We start from the raw sequence: 15548 nt of genomic DNA, 5'->3' as shown, positions 1-15548 counted from the left end.
TGTTGTAATCTTTGGACGACTCAGGGGCGTCCTGGACGTCTCCAGGTTACAGACTGGGAGGCAAGGACATAAGATGGTGCAGCTTGTGGAGGGAGAAGGGCCCAGGTCCCCAGGAGCAAAGTCCGTTCTTTCTGCCCTACTGCCTGACACCAGGGTTGCCTATAAAAGATGAGGCCTCCAAAATACCCTGGTTATGTCTGAACGTGAATCAGTTGACAGTCGCTGCACCCCTAATCCTGGGCTTGGGACACAGAGCTAAGAGCTGATCCCTAGCCTCCGGGGACTCCCAGCTGAGCTGGGTGCCGGCCTCCAGTCTGGGGGCAGAGGCGGCATTGCAGTGACCTGTAGGCCACTTAGGGAATGGACCTGCACGGGGGCAATGGCGGGGCCATTTCAGGTAGAGGAAGCAGCTAGAAAAGCCTTACGAGTCTTGGGGCCCTGGGACTCTGGATGTCATCCTTGATGGTAAATGCCTTCGGCCTGCAGATCCGAATCCCTGGGGGCGGGGCCTGGGCCGGGACACTGCAGCGTGAGCTGTCACTGCTCCCACCTGGTTCCCAGGTGCGGAGGCTGTGGTTTGGGGGCCTGCCTTGCTCGGGCGTCCCGAGCCCCTCTGTCTCGGGCCCTGGCTCCCTGCAGGCTGGGCTCCACCTGCTCCTCGGCCCAGGCCCGGCCTCTGACCTGCCCCTCGCGTCCCCTGCAGCTCATGGAAGCCCTTAAGGAACAGGAGGAGATCAACTTCCGGCTGCGGCAGTACATGGACAAGATCATCCTAGCCATCCTGGACCACAACCCTTCCATCCTTGAGATCAAACACTGAGACGGGGCCTGGCTGCGGAGCGGCCGCGGGACCCTCAGAGCCCTGGCCCTGGGACCGAGGCGCAGAGCCCGCCGGAGGATGCAGCCCAAGCTGGGGCGCGCGCACTGTAAACGTCTCTCTGGCCACCATGTCCTGTGTACCAGTGTGTATGTGGGGAAGCCGCGCACACAGCAGGGGGTGGGCGTGGGGCTGCCGGGGACCTCTGTGCTGCCCCTGCACCTTGCGGTCCCTTTGTGGGGGGCGGGGGGGGGCAAGGTCTGCCATCAGGAGTTACCGTAATAACAAGAACAGGAAGACGGTGTGTCAGGCACTGGATGAAACTGAGTCTACCTCTGGGGATAAGGATTTAAAGATGCTCTAGCGGGACAGGCGCTCTCACCCCACCTCTGGGAGCCGGAGCAGAATTGTGATCTTTCCCAGGAGTTCGAATGCCTCCCCTGGCCCCGTTGGGCACTTTCCAGGCCTCGGTGCCCAGGCTTAGAGAGGAGGAGGGGGCCCTCCCAGAGCCCCTCGAGGCCGGCAGCCCCTGTGACGCTTGTGCACCGTGTGTCCCGAGGACACAGGCTTGCTGATGGGGTAGCACGGGGCGGCCTTCATTCGAAGAGTTCTTGGTATTTTGGGAAGTCGTCTGTATACCTCTCCATCCCTGCCTGCCTCTTTCTTTCTGGCTTTTTTTGTTTTGTTTTTTATTTTAGAGACAGTGTGTGAGTCTGGGAGGGGTTGGAGGGCGGGGAGGGTGAGAGGGGGGAGAGAGAGAGAAAGAGAGAGAGAGAGAGAAAATGAATCTTGAGCAGGCTCCACGCTCAGCACAGAGCCCAACGCAGGGCTCGATCCCACAATCCTGGGATCATGAACTGAGCCGAAATCAAGAGTCAAGTGCTCAACTGACTGAGCCCCCCAGGCACCCCTCTTTCTGTTTTTAAGACCATGAAAAAGAAGCAGTATTTAACTTGAGTGTAAAATGAAGGGCTTAAAAGGAAGGAGGTTAAAATGCCCAGGGGTGTCTAAGGCATTGGGCAACCAAAGACCTGATTTCCAGGGAGGAGCACGCTCACCTCCCTGTCCGTCTCCTCCCCTTTGGCTGCATTTTACAAGAAGCGTGGATGGACTGTCCATGGGCCGGGAATGGGCCTTGCTTACCTGCTCCTGTCCCCGCACAACCCGGTGACACCAGGCCTCAGGTTTGGAGTTTTGGATTCTGAGCTCTGGGCTTCTTAGCTCAGCTGGGTGGCGAGGCCCCCCACATCCCGACTTCTAGTAACTCTCATATCCAGTGCTCAGCCAGGAGAGACACGGGTGCAGAAGGCTGCAGGGACACCTTAGTCCTCCATCTTTGTGAAACACGTGGAGATCCCCACTCTGGGTTTTTAATGGGATCCTTTGTTCTAGGTGGCTGGGAGTAGATACCGTACTGCGCTTTCCAGGATGTCTCAGCTTTGTATGGCTTGTGATTCGTTTCCTTAATCTACCCGTGTATAGACACGAATCTCTCGTTTTTTTCCCCGGCAGTGTATTTTCTTCAATTCTAGTGTAAGAAGGAAAGTTCGGGCATGTTGGGGAGGGGCAAGAAGGGGTGTATGCAGAGAAGAGGGGGCAGTGGAGGGGGGAGAGGGCATCAGGGACTTGTGTATATGTGTGTCCCGATTCACAAAGGCAGGGCCGTGGCCACGACCCATTTTCATTCCAATCAACTTTTGCTTTTGTTGGATTTTGTGATTTCTTTTTAAGCGGACCGCTTGGGGTTTGTTTTATGCCATGGATACCAGGGCTGCGGGGGTCTGCTCCGGGACTTTGGGGTCACCCAGAGCAGGCAGACTAGGGCAGGAAGTCTCTTAGCCCCTTAGGGTGCTGGTGTCCTTGGGCTCCTCCGGGGGTCTGAGAAGCAGCAGCAGTAGAAAGAAGGCATGAGCAGTGAGTCTCTTGAGGATTTGCTAATAGGCGGGAATGGCTCCCAATTAAAGGCAAGGAGACGTATCAGGACTTGGCTTTGGTCTGGATCTGACACTGGAAGGAGTCCTACAGCGGCCCAGCCAGACCAAGGTCCTGGCCCGTGGGAGACTCACCCAGGGATGAGCATTTTATATGTAAATCTTTATGTGCTCTTTAGCCGCATTGATCTGGAATTCCAGAGAAGGCCCCAGAGGCCTTCTTACTTACGTACTCACTACCTGGGAAGGAATTTCTGCTGCCTCGATGTAAAGACGGTCAGCCAGCAACACTCTGCCACCTCTTTCCTGAAGGGGGTACCATGGGAGTGGCCTTCCTGAGGACCCCTGAGTCAGAAAGGCCCCAATGGACCTGGTGCTGTGCATGGAGTCTCTGGAAAGAGGGTGGACTTTAAAATGAGACTAAACTCCATGTAACCCAGGTCTCCAGTTCACTCCAACCATCTTTAGCTAGAATGCGTCTCATCCAACCTAGGCTGTCAGATTGGCTCTTAAAGATCACGTAGCATTTTTAATTGCTCCTTCCTGCTTGAAAGCTAGCCTGAGGGGGCACATGCCCCAAGGGGCCCAGCCCCACGGCCCCTGCAGGGTCTCCAGAGCGGTATTAACCCTGGGTGCCCCCTTGCGCTGTTTCCCCCAACTTTGCGTGTGATCTGACAGAGAGTTAACGCTCTTTTCTCTTGGCACCCGTACCACACACGGTGTGTGTTGTCAGGCAAACGAAACAGAACTTGCAGAAGTATGTTCCCTGCAGTGCTTGGAACATACTGAAACTGGAGAGAGTTTTAAAGTTCTGGTAACTGGGCGGAATCCGCAGAGACTCCGAGTTCATTGGCTGGTGCATGGCCCAGGCCTCAGGACGTTTGAACACCTCCGCAGGTGACTGGCTGTAACTGGACTGGGCGCCCTGTGTGGCTTTTGTTTTTTGTTTGTGCTGAACCTGGTGACCTTACCAAGTAGGGATCAGTAGCAACTTACTTGTCCAAAGTGTGGAGGTGTTTCCAGGGCATGGAGGAGGGTTTCCGCCACAGAGTCACGTTTTACTCGGCACTTGGCTATCCTTGCATTCAGTTGGAAGCCAAATGAAATTTGTTGAATCAGCCAGTGGGCATTATATACAGTATCTAATAGAGCAGGAAGTACTCTCTGGCTTAGCTAGGCCTTATTCTGTGGGAAAGTATAAGAAATAAAGTTCTAGTAGAAAAAAATGTTTGTAATTTTAAATTGGCCAAGTTACACAAATTATTATTTTTATTTTTTTATTTGAGAGAGAGCAGAGGGAGAGAACAAGAGAATCTTAAGCAGGCTCTACACTCAGCACAGAGCCCGACTCGGGGCTTGATCCCACGGCTCACAACCTGAGCTGAAATCAAGAGTTTGACATTCAACTGGCTGAGCCACCCAGACACCCGTAGACAAAAGTTGTTTTGTTTTGTTTTTTAATTTGTAGATTCCTTAAGAATTGTCAGAGGGAAATTCCTGTACCTTGACTTTGTTTCCGACCTATTACAAACACAGAGTTCAAGAATCTCACAAAGCACTTGGACCTGAAACTGTTTTTCAGCTTGGATTGTGCGTTGGAATCACCTGGGGAGATGTAAAATCTTCTGCCCGGGCTGAAGCCTCCCCCACCCCCCTATCTCCGCCCCCAGGTTCCAGTGTCATTGGTGCGGGCATGCAGATGTTGAAAGAGCTCTCCGGGTGATCCTGATGTGTAGCCCCAGGTTGAGACCCCCGCCCTAGAAGGTTCTAGCCAGGGATAGAGGAAGCAGGTGGAATTGGTTGTCGGGTTAGTTAATCCAGGTGCTACGTTAATAGTGGGGTGTCCGTGGCTTTGGCGGATGGTGAGAGGTGAGCGGATCCCTCGCCCCAGGATGGGGGGCCAGGTGCCTGCAGGAACTGGCGTATCCAGCTGTTCTCATCAGCCTGGGGCTCAGCAAACCCGAGTGGGCCGGTCTCTGCCAGGTGCCCGTGGGGTCGGGCGCGGGCCCATTCTGGAGTGAGGGTAGGACAGGGTCAAGGGGTGGGGCGGAGCTGTCCCCCGGAAAGCAGCCTCAGAAACCGCAGTCACCTACTCGCACAGCTGAGCGGGAGGGGACACTGGCTTTGTGGGGGTTGCCTCTGAGCAGTTTTCAGGCTGGGTGGATGAGGGCCACCCCACCTTCTCCACTTCAGCAGCCACGCCAGCACCCCGGCTCGTGTCCAAGGGACCGCAGGCACCGGTCTGCTGGCACGTCTGACTCCTGACCCGGCCTGATCCCGGCGGTCAGGAGGGCACAGTGCGGGCGCTTTTGTTCCAAGGAGGGACTTGGTGACTGGCAGAAGCCCGCAGTGGCCAGTGGGGATGGGTGGCTCAGGGTGAAACTAAGCCCGCTCTTTGTGCTCCATGGGTATGTGTGTTTAATGCATTAGCAAATTTAGCAGGGGTGGTTTGGGAACGGCCGCCACACCAAGAAAATGACTGTTCACCTGGCCACCTACAGCGACTCTTTGAAAGGGCTGAGGAGGGTTTTATGCCGAGGGCTTCAACGTTGGCATCCTGCCTGGCCATTCCTCCCTGGGGACAGGGGGACAGCCCCCTGTAGGGCGGTCCTTCAGGCTGGTGGCGACTGAGGCCCGCCTGGTGAGGGGGCCTCAGGCCAGAGGGGCCACGTACCCCCAGGTGACTTCAGGCGAGTTCCTTCTGTTGACCTTAGGGACCTTCAGGTCCTGCCGTCCTGCTCTGAACCTGTGCGCGAAGGGCCAGGGAGCGGGAGAGGCTGGCACCGCGGGCGGCCCGAGCCCCATGACAGCACAGCTCTAAGGCCCCCGTGCCGCCCGCTGGGAACTGTAGCTGCTCTCTGGAAAGGGTGGTTTCAGAGAGCACAGGCCCTGGCGAAGCGGGGGCCGCTGCCTTTGGTGCTCCCACCTTGTAGGCTCCTCCTCCTTGGTAACTGTAACCTCCGGAGCCACCAGCGGGAGGGCGGCGGCGAACGGCGGGCTGCGAGTGCTGTTGTCCTGGGGGGACGGCGCCCCCTGCCGGGCCCTCCGCTTTGCTGTGCTGCACAGGCTGTGTTCCGTCTGCATGGTTTGGGGTCGCTGTCTCGTGCCTTTCTTCCCTGTCCCCACGGTACAGGATTTGCCATGTCCTCACTGCCCCTTTTCTACGCCCTCCTGTTGACCCTGGCCCCTCCCGCGCCCTGTAAATGTGTACATAGCGTGCCGCCTGGTGTCCCCGGGGCCTGCTCCCAGGCCGGGCCTCCAGCACCTTCTTCCCCGCGGAGGGGCTCTGCCTCCCGCTCGCTCGCTCGCTCAGCCGTGCAGGTTCGGTAACTTTGTACAGAACTCTTTTCGCTATGGTCTTGAGCTCTGTGGGGGCGGCTGGGGGGGCGCTGAGTCCCTCGTCCAGCCTGCAGCCGGTTTAGAAGCCCTGCCCACCAGAAAAGGGTACATTCGTGTAAAGCACCTTCTCCCACAAACGTCTTCCTGTATTGGTGTCAATATTTATAGAAAGCAGAGCGCACCTTTCTACCTGCGGGGCTCGGCCCGGGCCCCCCTCCCCCATCCCCCCCACAGGGACGCCATGGGTCTGCGGCAGCACCCCGGCCCCCAGAGGAAGTCCCAGCCGCGGTGGCTCCGGTGCTCGGCGCGGGGCTGGGTCCAGGACCACCACCGTCTGGTGTCTTGAACAGCTTTGGACTCGCAGGCGGGCAGAAAGAAGAGGCTCCTTGCTGCTGCCCCAGCCTGCCATTAACTGCCGCCTCTTCCTCATCTGCCCAAGGTGCTCAGACCCGAGTGCCATTAATTCCCCAGACGGGGCCGCCTGCCCGCGGCCCTCTGGCTCCTCTCCTCGCGGCCCTTCCTGCTTTCCTGGCTGGGCCTCTGGGGGCCCGGGTGGAGTCCGCTGCACGTGCGGCCGCGTGCCCAAGGGTCTGTTCAACAGCTTTGACCCTGCGATTGCACTTGGGTTCCGCCCCAGGAGCCTCCATCGGGAGGCAGGCTTATCGGCGGGGCTGGGGCCCCGAGGCGGAGACGCAGGGGCGAGGAAGGCCTCGGCCCAGGGCCCCAGGCCCCCCACCTCCCACCTGCTTCTAGCCACAAAGGAGCGGGCCGCCAGAGGCAGGCTTCTTCAGGAACTTTAATGTACAGACCAAGGTGTAAATAAACAGTTTGCTTTTCTTGCCTGACTTGATGGTGAGTTTCTGTGGTTGGAGGGAGGGAGGGTGGAAGACGTGAGCTCTGCTTCCGGGGCTCCGGGGGACAGACTGTGTCCTTTAGGAAGAGCAGGCCCCGCCCAGCATGGTGAGGGGCTGCTGGCTTGTGCTGTCCTCCAGGGGCAAGGCAGAGACCCTCGTTTTGGCCTGCTGTCCCCAGGAGAGAGTGGCTCCCAGAAGCCCCTGTAACACCACCGTCCCAGCCGCGGGGCTGTGATGCTCAAAAGCCCTGGTCTTGGCTGCAGCCACATCCCCTTTCCCAGCCGGGGTCTCCTGGGGGTCTCCGCTTGCTCTGGCCACTCTGATGGGGCCCCGGGGCCATCTTCCTCCCTATCCCCCACAGTGATACCCCTGGGTCACAGGCCCAAGTCGTCCCCTCAAGTGTGGTTGCAGACCCACGTGCCAGCCCTAGGGCATCGAGGTGGCTCCAGGTTGAGTGGCCTGGACCCCCAGACGTCTGCCCCTTCCTCTCATCATGGGACTGCAGGTGTTGAAGGGATTCCCAGGTCGCCCAGGCCCAGCACCCGGAGAGGAGTCGGCTCTCCCTGTTGGCCCGGACCCTCCACCCCACCACCCAGCCCTCGTGGCATGGGTCTCCCCGCAGGGGGCACCCCCACTGTCTGTGGATTCACCTGGCCGCTTGGGCTCGGCGGGAGTCCCCTCCCAACACCGGTCCCGGCTCCCTCCATCCTCCTAATGTGCCTTTTTGAAACGGCCCTCCATGAGTTGCCAGATTCTGCAAATAAAACTACAGGATGCCCCATTCCATTTCAATTTCAGATAACTTTTCAGGTTAAATATGTTCCATGCAATACTTGAAAATTCTGAATTGCATATCTGAAATTTGAGACCGGTTCCGCCTTTCCCACCCAGCTACCCAGAAGCATCTGCCAGCCTTTCCGGAAGCCGTTAGCCGGCTTGGGCCTTTGTCTTCGCATGGCCATCTTCCCTCTGTGTATCTCTGTCCAGATTTCACAGTTAGAAGGACACCGGACACTGGATTAGGGTCCCCTACCCCAGGATGACCTCATTTTAACGTTCTTATATCTGCAAACACCCTATTTCCAAACAAGGCCACTTTCACAAATACCAGGGCTTAGGGATTCAGCATTTCAGAGGAACACATTTCAACTCAGTTTGCTATTCTGGAGAGAGGTGAGAGCAGGCACTACCGTGTGGACAGGCTGTGCCCTCTGCCCAGGGATGTTCCTTGCTCACCTGTCCCCGGAGAACCGCTCCTGACCTGCGTGGCTATTTCAGACACCAAACCTACGCCCCCTAGAGGCCACGGTTCCTGCAAAGGTTTCTTTGTCCGACCCTGAGAACTCACTAGGCCCTTAAACGGAGAGCCTTTTAGAGTGGTCTGGCCCCAGGCCAAAGCCTCCTGAATAGGTAAAAAAAGATCTGGGTCTGAAATCCCCTAGCCAACCAACTTGAGCACCACTGTATACGCCATGCTCTGTTTTGGGCACTGGAGGTTGGCATGGAAGAAACAGCAGAGGCTTCTGTTCTCGTGGGGTGGGGGGAGGGGAGGGGAGCCAGGGAAAGGTCCAGGGGGCTGCGGGAGCCGGGGACAAGGCGATTAGGATCAGTTGGGGATCAGGGGCAGCTTCTCTGAGGGAAGGGGCATTTCAGAGGAGCCCTGAGGGATTGTAGGATCGGGAACCACATAAGGGGGAGGCCGGTAGAAAGCACAGCCCTTTCAGGTATTCTGGCTGGGAAGTGGGTCAGGCGAGTCAGTTCAGAGCCTGATGGGCTCAGCGTGGATCTCGTTCATCCATTAAGCAATTGTTTCATCGGTGCCTAATAGATGCTCACTGTGGAGGCAGGTGCGGGACTTTGTCACTGAGCAAAACAGACCTGCTCCTCACCCTCACGGCACAGGGTGCCTCTAGAATGTTAACATGGGAGGTGCACCATCCTGGATGCATATTTGAATCGCCTGAGGGAGTTTAAAACCTCACGGGTTAGGGCCCCAGCCCAGGGGTTTGGATTCAGGTGGTAAGGGGTGGGCCGGACACCAGGGTTTCTCCAAAGCCCCCCCAGGTGATTCCGGCATGTAGGCAGGTGTGAGGGCCACTGGTATGTAATCCCCACCCCAGAGATCGTTGGGAGGGAACGGCAGGTGTAGACGCCTTCAGAGGACGAGTGGGCAGAGAGCAGAGCCATGGTGACCACAGCGGGATCCTAGGCCAAGGAGTGGCCTGAGTTTCGGAGAGCGGCGGCGGGACCAGGCGGCACCCCGGGAGAGGAAGCGAGAGACAGAGGCAGCGTGGACTCAGGTAAGACCAGGTTGTCTGTTGCGTGTTTGCTGAGTAAGAGGAGTTGGAGCTGCCAGGTGTCAGTGGTGGTTTGGGCAAGGGAGCCAGGCTTGTCACAGCCTTGCTGGGAGGGTCTCCAGAACATGACAGCTACATGCAAAGCGGGGCAAAGCTCACTTTCTGCCCCCCACGCCCGAACTCCGCCCTGGGCAGCAGGTGCAGCCGCAGCCACTACAGGCGGCCCAGAGACCTGTGGCCAGCAGGGGGCGCGCGCCGCGGGATAAGGCGGGTTCTCGGCGAGGCCCTCTGATTCTCCAGCACCAGGGACCCGGATTTGGCATCCTTCCCCTCCCCCCACCCCGTGCTTAATGCGGGGCGTGGTTCCCAGAAGAGAACACGAGGTAGTTGCTGTTAGTTTGTATTTACTTAGGGCTCACTGTGTCAGGCAGTTTTAAGGGCTTGGTGTGCAGCATTATCCCCATTTCACAGATGAGGAAACTGAGCCACCACCATAGGCGACCTAACTAGCCATGAGTCAGCCAGGGTGTTCACAGCCAGGCAGCTGGTAAGGGGAAGAGCCAGACTTGACTGACTAGCCCGAGGAGAGGGCTGTTCAGAGCCAGGAGCCTGCACCAGCTCTCCGCGAGCAGAGGGGCTGTGGAGAGCCCTGTGGGGACAAGCGTGTGGAGGTAGGACACCGAAGGATGGTGGACTCACTGTGGCTCAGTTTGGCTGGCGGACTACTACTACTACTACTACTGCACTACTCAATCTCCTACTGAGGGGTCACTACTGCTGCAAGCGCCCTGGGGGGAAGGTTGTGGCGTCTAGGGCCCAGGAAGTCCAGAGCCAGCCTCAAGCCAGCCCTTCCCGGACCAAACGAAGTGGTTGGGTCGGGGCTGCAGGGAGTACCCCTCACTCTCCTGCCACCCCGAGTTTGGCTCTGGCTTGGAGTGACTCCAAGCTCCAATACTGGGTTCTGATTTGGGCATGACATTGGTGTGGCCTCTGGGCTTAAAAAAAAAAAAAATGGTGGAGGGGCATCCGAGTGGCTCAGTCAGTTAAGAGTCATGATCTCAAGATTTGTGAGTTCAAGCCCCACATCAGGCTCCGCACTGCCGGTGCCGAGCCTGCTTGGGATTCTCTCTCCCTCTCTTTCTACCCCTCTCCCGCTGTGCACTCTCTCAAAATAAATAAAATTTAAAACAAAAATAAATTTTAAAAAATTTTTAAATGGTGGAGCTCCCAAAAGGCACAAACGCAAAGAGCAAAAGTGTTGAAATGAGCCCTCCTCCTGTAGCCCAGGGGAGCCTCAGAGGCCCTCATACCTCTGCATTCTCACCCCACTGGCCCCCTCGGACCCCACTCGGCTTTCCCAGCTTATCTAACCCAGACTGGCATCTGCTGGTCTCTGGCAGCGTCTGGGCCAGACCTCAGTACTTTGGCCTGCAGTCATGGATGGGTAGGATTATGGGATCGGCAGGGAGGAAGTTATGAACATGAACTCCAGAGGCAGGGCAGGAAGGAGATTGGGTCCCACCTGTCCCACTAGGGAGCCCTCAAGAGGAGTCTGACTTGGGGGGTTGGGGTCGAGACAAAGGACACCCATCTCCTATCCCTCTGATTCCTCTATAGGATCCAGCCCCAGGGCTAAGCACCAATCAGTGTTTACTCTCAGTCACAGCCAGTGAATGGTAGGGGTGGCAGCCACCATTGATTTATTCCCTCCCTGTGTGCAGACCTCTCCCCTACACAGAGGTGGAATTTACTTCCCCTCCCCCACCTTTGTGCTGGCCAGGTGACTACTTTGATCAATACATGTAAAGGTGCGTCATTTGTAGCAGAAGTGATAATCCTGCAGCAGAACTTCTCGGCTCTGGCTTAAAAGGGGCTGCAAGGAACCTTCTGTCTCCTTCCTCTTGACACGCACCCTCTTGGAGGCCAGCTGCCATGCTAGGAGGAACCCCAAGCAGCCACGCGGTAAACTGAGGTCCCAGCCCAACTGCCCCAGCTCCGTGTGAGCTAGGTCATGGTGGGCCTTCCAGCAGACCCAACACCCTAGCCAACAACAGATAGAGCAGAACCGCCTGCTCTCTATCAAGCCTCCACTCACAAAATCCATCCTTCCCAAAAGGAATCCACCCCAAGCATCTTGGGGAATAATTTGGTCCATCAGTCCTCTGACCTCACCCAGGTCGATCTCTTACTGTGCAGGCATGCCGTGCAGAGTCCTGTCTGTGACAGCAGGATCACGTTCGGGGAAAGAAGGGGTCCCAAGGGCTGTAGCTGCATGGCAGTGACGCTCCCTAAGGCTCCTGCCTCGTTTTGGGGCTTCTGGGGTGGCCTGATCGTATTCAGCTCATGATCCACACCGGGGAGCCCTCCTCTCTCCTTTAACATCCAAGCCACCTTGAAACATCTTGTTAAGAGTGAATGCTGTATCATCATGCAAGTGGCGGAGTCCGGGAAAGGTAACCAAATGAACCAAGAAGGGGAAGAAAGAGAAAGGAGACCAAACCCCATTAATCCCAAGTATGCAAAGCAGCCTTAATTTATTTATTTATTTTTAAATGTTTTATTTATTTCTAGGAGAGAGAGAGAGAGAGACAGCGTGAGCAGGGGAGGGTCAGAGTGAGAGGGAGTCACAGACTGAAACAGGCTCCAGGCTCCGAGCTGGCAGTCAGCACAGAGCCCGACGCGGGGCTCGAACCCACGAACCACGAGATCATGACCTAAGCGAAAGTCGGACGCTTAACGGACTAAGCCACCCAGACACCCCAAAGCAGCCTTAATTTAAATGCCTACAGGTGTGGCTTGCTCTCTAAAAAGGTTTCAAGTTGCGCTGACTTTTTCTATTAACAGCAGCCTTAATTTAGAGTGTGCGGGCTGGCAAAGGGACCTTGAAACCCGACCAAGGAGAGAAGTGTCAGGTTGCTACCGCGCCCAAGGAAGAAAGGTCAAGCAGCATTTCAGCCCCCTGCTAACTTTAGCAGTGAATAATGAAGAAGGTGTTCAAATTTTAATTAACATAGGGCTGTAGCTAACGAACTCTATTTTATAGATGGGGAAATGAGATTAAATGACCACTTGAGAGGACACTGGGCAGGACCCCTCCCACATCACCCAGCATCACGGAAGATTTTTTTTTTTTAATGTTTGTTTATTTTTGAGAGACACAGAGCATGAGCTGGGAAGGGGGAGAGAGAGACACACACACAGAATCCAAAGCAGGCTCTAGGCTCTGAGCTGGCAGCACAGAGCCCAATGCGGGGCTCAAATCCGTAAACCGTGAGATCATAACCTGAGCTGAAGTCAGACACTCAACCCACTGAGCTACCCAGGCGCCCTCCAGCGTCACTGAAGTTTTAACTCCTCCATGCAAATAGCCGCCAGCCCACAAACCTAGCACCGAAGAATGTGTTAGTTACATGTAACCTGCCAGTGTCCACGAACTACTATTACTATGTAACAAATCACCTTCAAAACAAAGCTGCTTGCAGCAGGAACCATTGTTTTCACCATTTTGTGGCCAGGGTGGTAGTTCCTCTGCTTCAGCCGAAGGGTCCACCGGGCTGGGAGGTCCAAGATGACCACAATGATGTGTCTGGCAGGTGGCGCTGGCTTTCAGCTGGGAGACTCTCCTTGCCTCTCCCCCTCTGGCAGCCAGACTGCCCTCCCCCCACAGGGGTCTCGGGACAGGGCACTAAGATACCTCACAGGCAGAAGCTGCGAGGTGTCTGGAGACCCAAGCTTGGGATTTTACACAGTATCACTTTTGCCACAGTCTACTGGTCAAACCAGATGGCCAGCCCGTGTCCAAAGAGGAGGGCGCAGGCTCTGCCTCTGGATGGGGAAAGCCGTGAAGAACGTGATGCCACGCCTGTCTATTTAAAATGACAACCAGGGGCGCCTGGGTGGCTCAGTCGGTTGAGCATCCGACTCTTGGTTTCGGCTCCTCTGGTCCTGATCTCACAGTTTCATGAGTTTGAGGCCTGCATCTAGCTCTGCGTGTTGTGGAGCCTGCTCGGGACTCTAGTCTCCCTCTCACACTGCCCCTCCTCTACTCACCCTGTCTCTCTCAAATAAACTTTAAAATAGGGGCGCCTGGGTGGCTCAGTCAGTTAAAATGTCCAACTTTGGCTCTGGTCATGGTCTCGTGGTTCAGGAGTTCGAGCCCCGCATCCGGCTCTGTGCTGACAGCTCAGAGCCTGGAGCCTGCTTCAGATTCTGTGTCGTCTTCTCTCTCTCTGCACCTCCTCTACTTGTGCTCTGTCTCTCTCTCTCTCTCTCTCAAAAATAAATCAGTGTAAAAAAATGTTTTAATAAAAAAATAAAAAATAACATTTTACAACCCTCCTACCCACTTCTGGAATTTCCTATCCTTCTTCCTGGCTTAATGTTTCTCCCTAGTGCTTTTCATCAGCTGAAAGACTGTATGTTTGGCTTATTTTAGAACGGAAGCTCCATTAGGGCAGGGATCTGTGCTGCTTAGTACATCGCTATAGCTCCAGCACGGAGTCTAGCACATGGCAGATGCTCCGTGAGGAGCTGCTGAAGGAATCCATGATGGGCTGCTTTTACTACTGCGCTGTACGGAAGTGGGGATGGCCTGATTTTTGCACCTTAGGGGTCCTGTGTGCTGGAACCAGCTCTCACACCTTGGTTAAGTTTCATGGCATCTTTGCCAATGCAAAGAGGTCAGTATTAAAAACAGTACATATGTAGGCCCCTGGGTGGCTCAGTCGGTTAAGCGTCCAACTTTGGCTCAAGTCATGATCTCATGGTTTATGGATTTGAGCCCCGCGTTGGGCTCTGTGCTGACAGCTCAGAGCCTGGAGCCTGCTTCAGATTCTGGGTCTCCCTCTCTCTCTAACCCTCCCCTGCTCATGCTGCCTCTCTCTCTCTCAGAAATAAAACATTTAAAATTTTTTTTTTAATTTTTAAAAAAAATGAATAAACCTTAAAAAAATGTTTACCAAAAATAGTAATAATAATGGTACATAGGTTTAGAAAACAGAAGCTAGATCACATACTTGTGGCGGCTCATACCCGGAAGGAGACAAGACCTGGCTCCTGGGGCGACCAGCTAAGCAGTGGACCTGGACAGACCCACAGTGACCCCACCAAGGAGCAACGCAGTGCAGCCCAGGGTTGGCTGCGACTCACAGCAGAGGGTCAGAGAGCGAAGTGTTTTTTTTTGTTTTTTTTTTTTTAAGTGCTTTTATAAAATAAACTTTTTAGGGCAGTTTTGGGTTGGTAGCCAAATTGCGTGAGAGTTCCTCTATTGCCCTTCCCCAGGCACAGCTTGCTCCACTGTCGACATCCGGCACCAGAGTGGTACATGTCCCAGTCGATGAAATGATCCATCTAGAAGGATGTGGGCAATGTTCATCCCACAATGGTCAGTGAGAAAAATCAGGCCACCGTGAAATATACATGTGAAAATATGCATCTGGCCCTCCTGTGGTATATACAACCTCGATTGCCTCAAACTCACAGGTTTAAAAAGCTATTCTTTTATATGCCATTAAAAAGGGAAAAAATATTGCCCATAAGACTCCAACTAATCCGTTGCCATCCTGATTTCTAGTTTGCTGAAATGTGAGAAAAACCCCTGCATCTGAAGATAAATACATTACAGTGTGTATTTCACACATTCTCCTCTTCGTGCTCTTAAAACCTTGCCTGCTTCTTTGGCAAATGGGTGTTGGGAAAGCTGGAGGGCCAAAAGCATGAAGTTGGCTGCTTACCTTATACCACCTACAAAAATGAGCTCAAAATAGAATAAAGAGCTAAACACAAGACCTGAACTGATATAGCTCTTGGGAAAAAAAGAAAAAATAAGGGAAAAGCTTCACGACATTGGATTTGGCAAGGATTTCTCAGAAATGAGACCAAAAGCACAGGCAACAAGAACAAAAACCAACAAATGGAGCTGACGACGTCAAACTTAAGACTTCTGTACTGTAAAGGAAACCACCAACACGACTGAAAAATCAACCTACAGAAAGGGAGAAATTATTAGTAAACAAACGATCTGTCCAATAAGAGATTGATATCTAGGATACAAAAAGAACTATGACCCAACAATAAAAAACAAATAACCAGAATAAAAGGACTTGGATAGACAATTTCTTCGAAGATCTACAAATGGCCAACAAGTATATGAAAATACTCTCTACATCAAAATCAGAAAAATGTGAATCCTACCACAGTGAGATCCTATATCATACCCATTAGGATGATCGCTACAAAAAAAAAAAAGTATTGGCACAGATGTGAACAAATTTGAACCCTTGTGCACTGTTAGTGGGAATGTAACGTATGG

The 15548-nt window shown here is 54.5% G+C and overlaps 1 protein-coding gene across 3 annotated transcripts in view; it reads left to right on the top strand.

Annotated features, from left to right (window-relative positions):
• RAB11FIP4 (RAB11 family interacting protein 4) overlaps positions 1–12438 on the top strand; it is a 120875-nt gene extending 108437 nt beyond the window's left edge. Inside the window, exons 15-16 of one of the 3 annotated variants that reach the window (XR_005531761.1) lie at positions 704–932; positions 12428–12438. Coding sequence is in view for 2 of the 3 variants with exons in the window: in XM_039252352.1 (XP_039108283.1) it covers positions 704–820 (117 nt within the window). In the remaining variant the exon portion in view is untranslated. Of the gene's footprint in view, positions 1–703; positions 1032–12427 lie in introns of those variants that run through there. The other 2 variants (XM_039252352.1, XM_039252365.1) reach the window with 2 other exon arrangements.
• The last annotated feature ends 3110 nt before the right edge of the window (positions 12439–15548 follow it).

This window comes from Hyaena hyaena, unplaced genomic scaffold (genome assembly GCF_003009895.1).
Source record: "Hyaena hyaena isolate Hyena2069 unplaced genomic scaffold, ASM300989v1 scaffold_10, whole genome shotgun sequence".
NCBI lineage: Eukaryota > Metazoa > Chordata > Mammalia > Carnivora > Hyaenidae > Hyaena > Hyaena hyaena.
The sequence above is the reverse complement of the archived record's forward strand: the minus strand, read 5'-3'. Positions and strand labels throughout refer to the sequence as shown.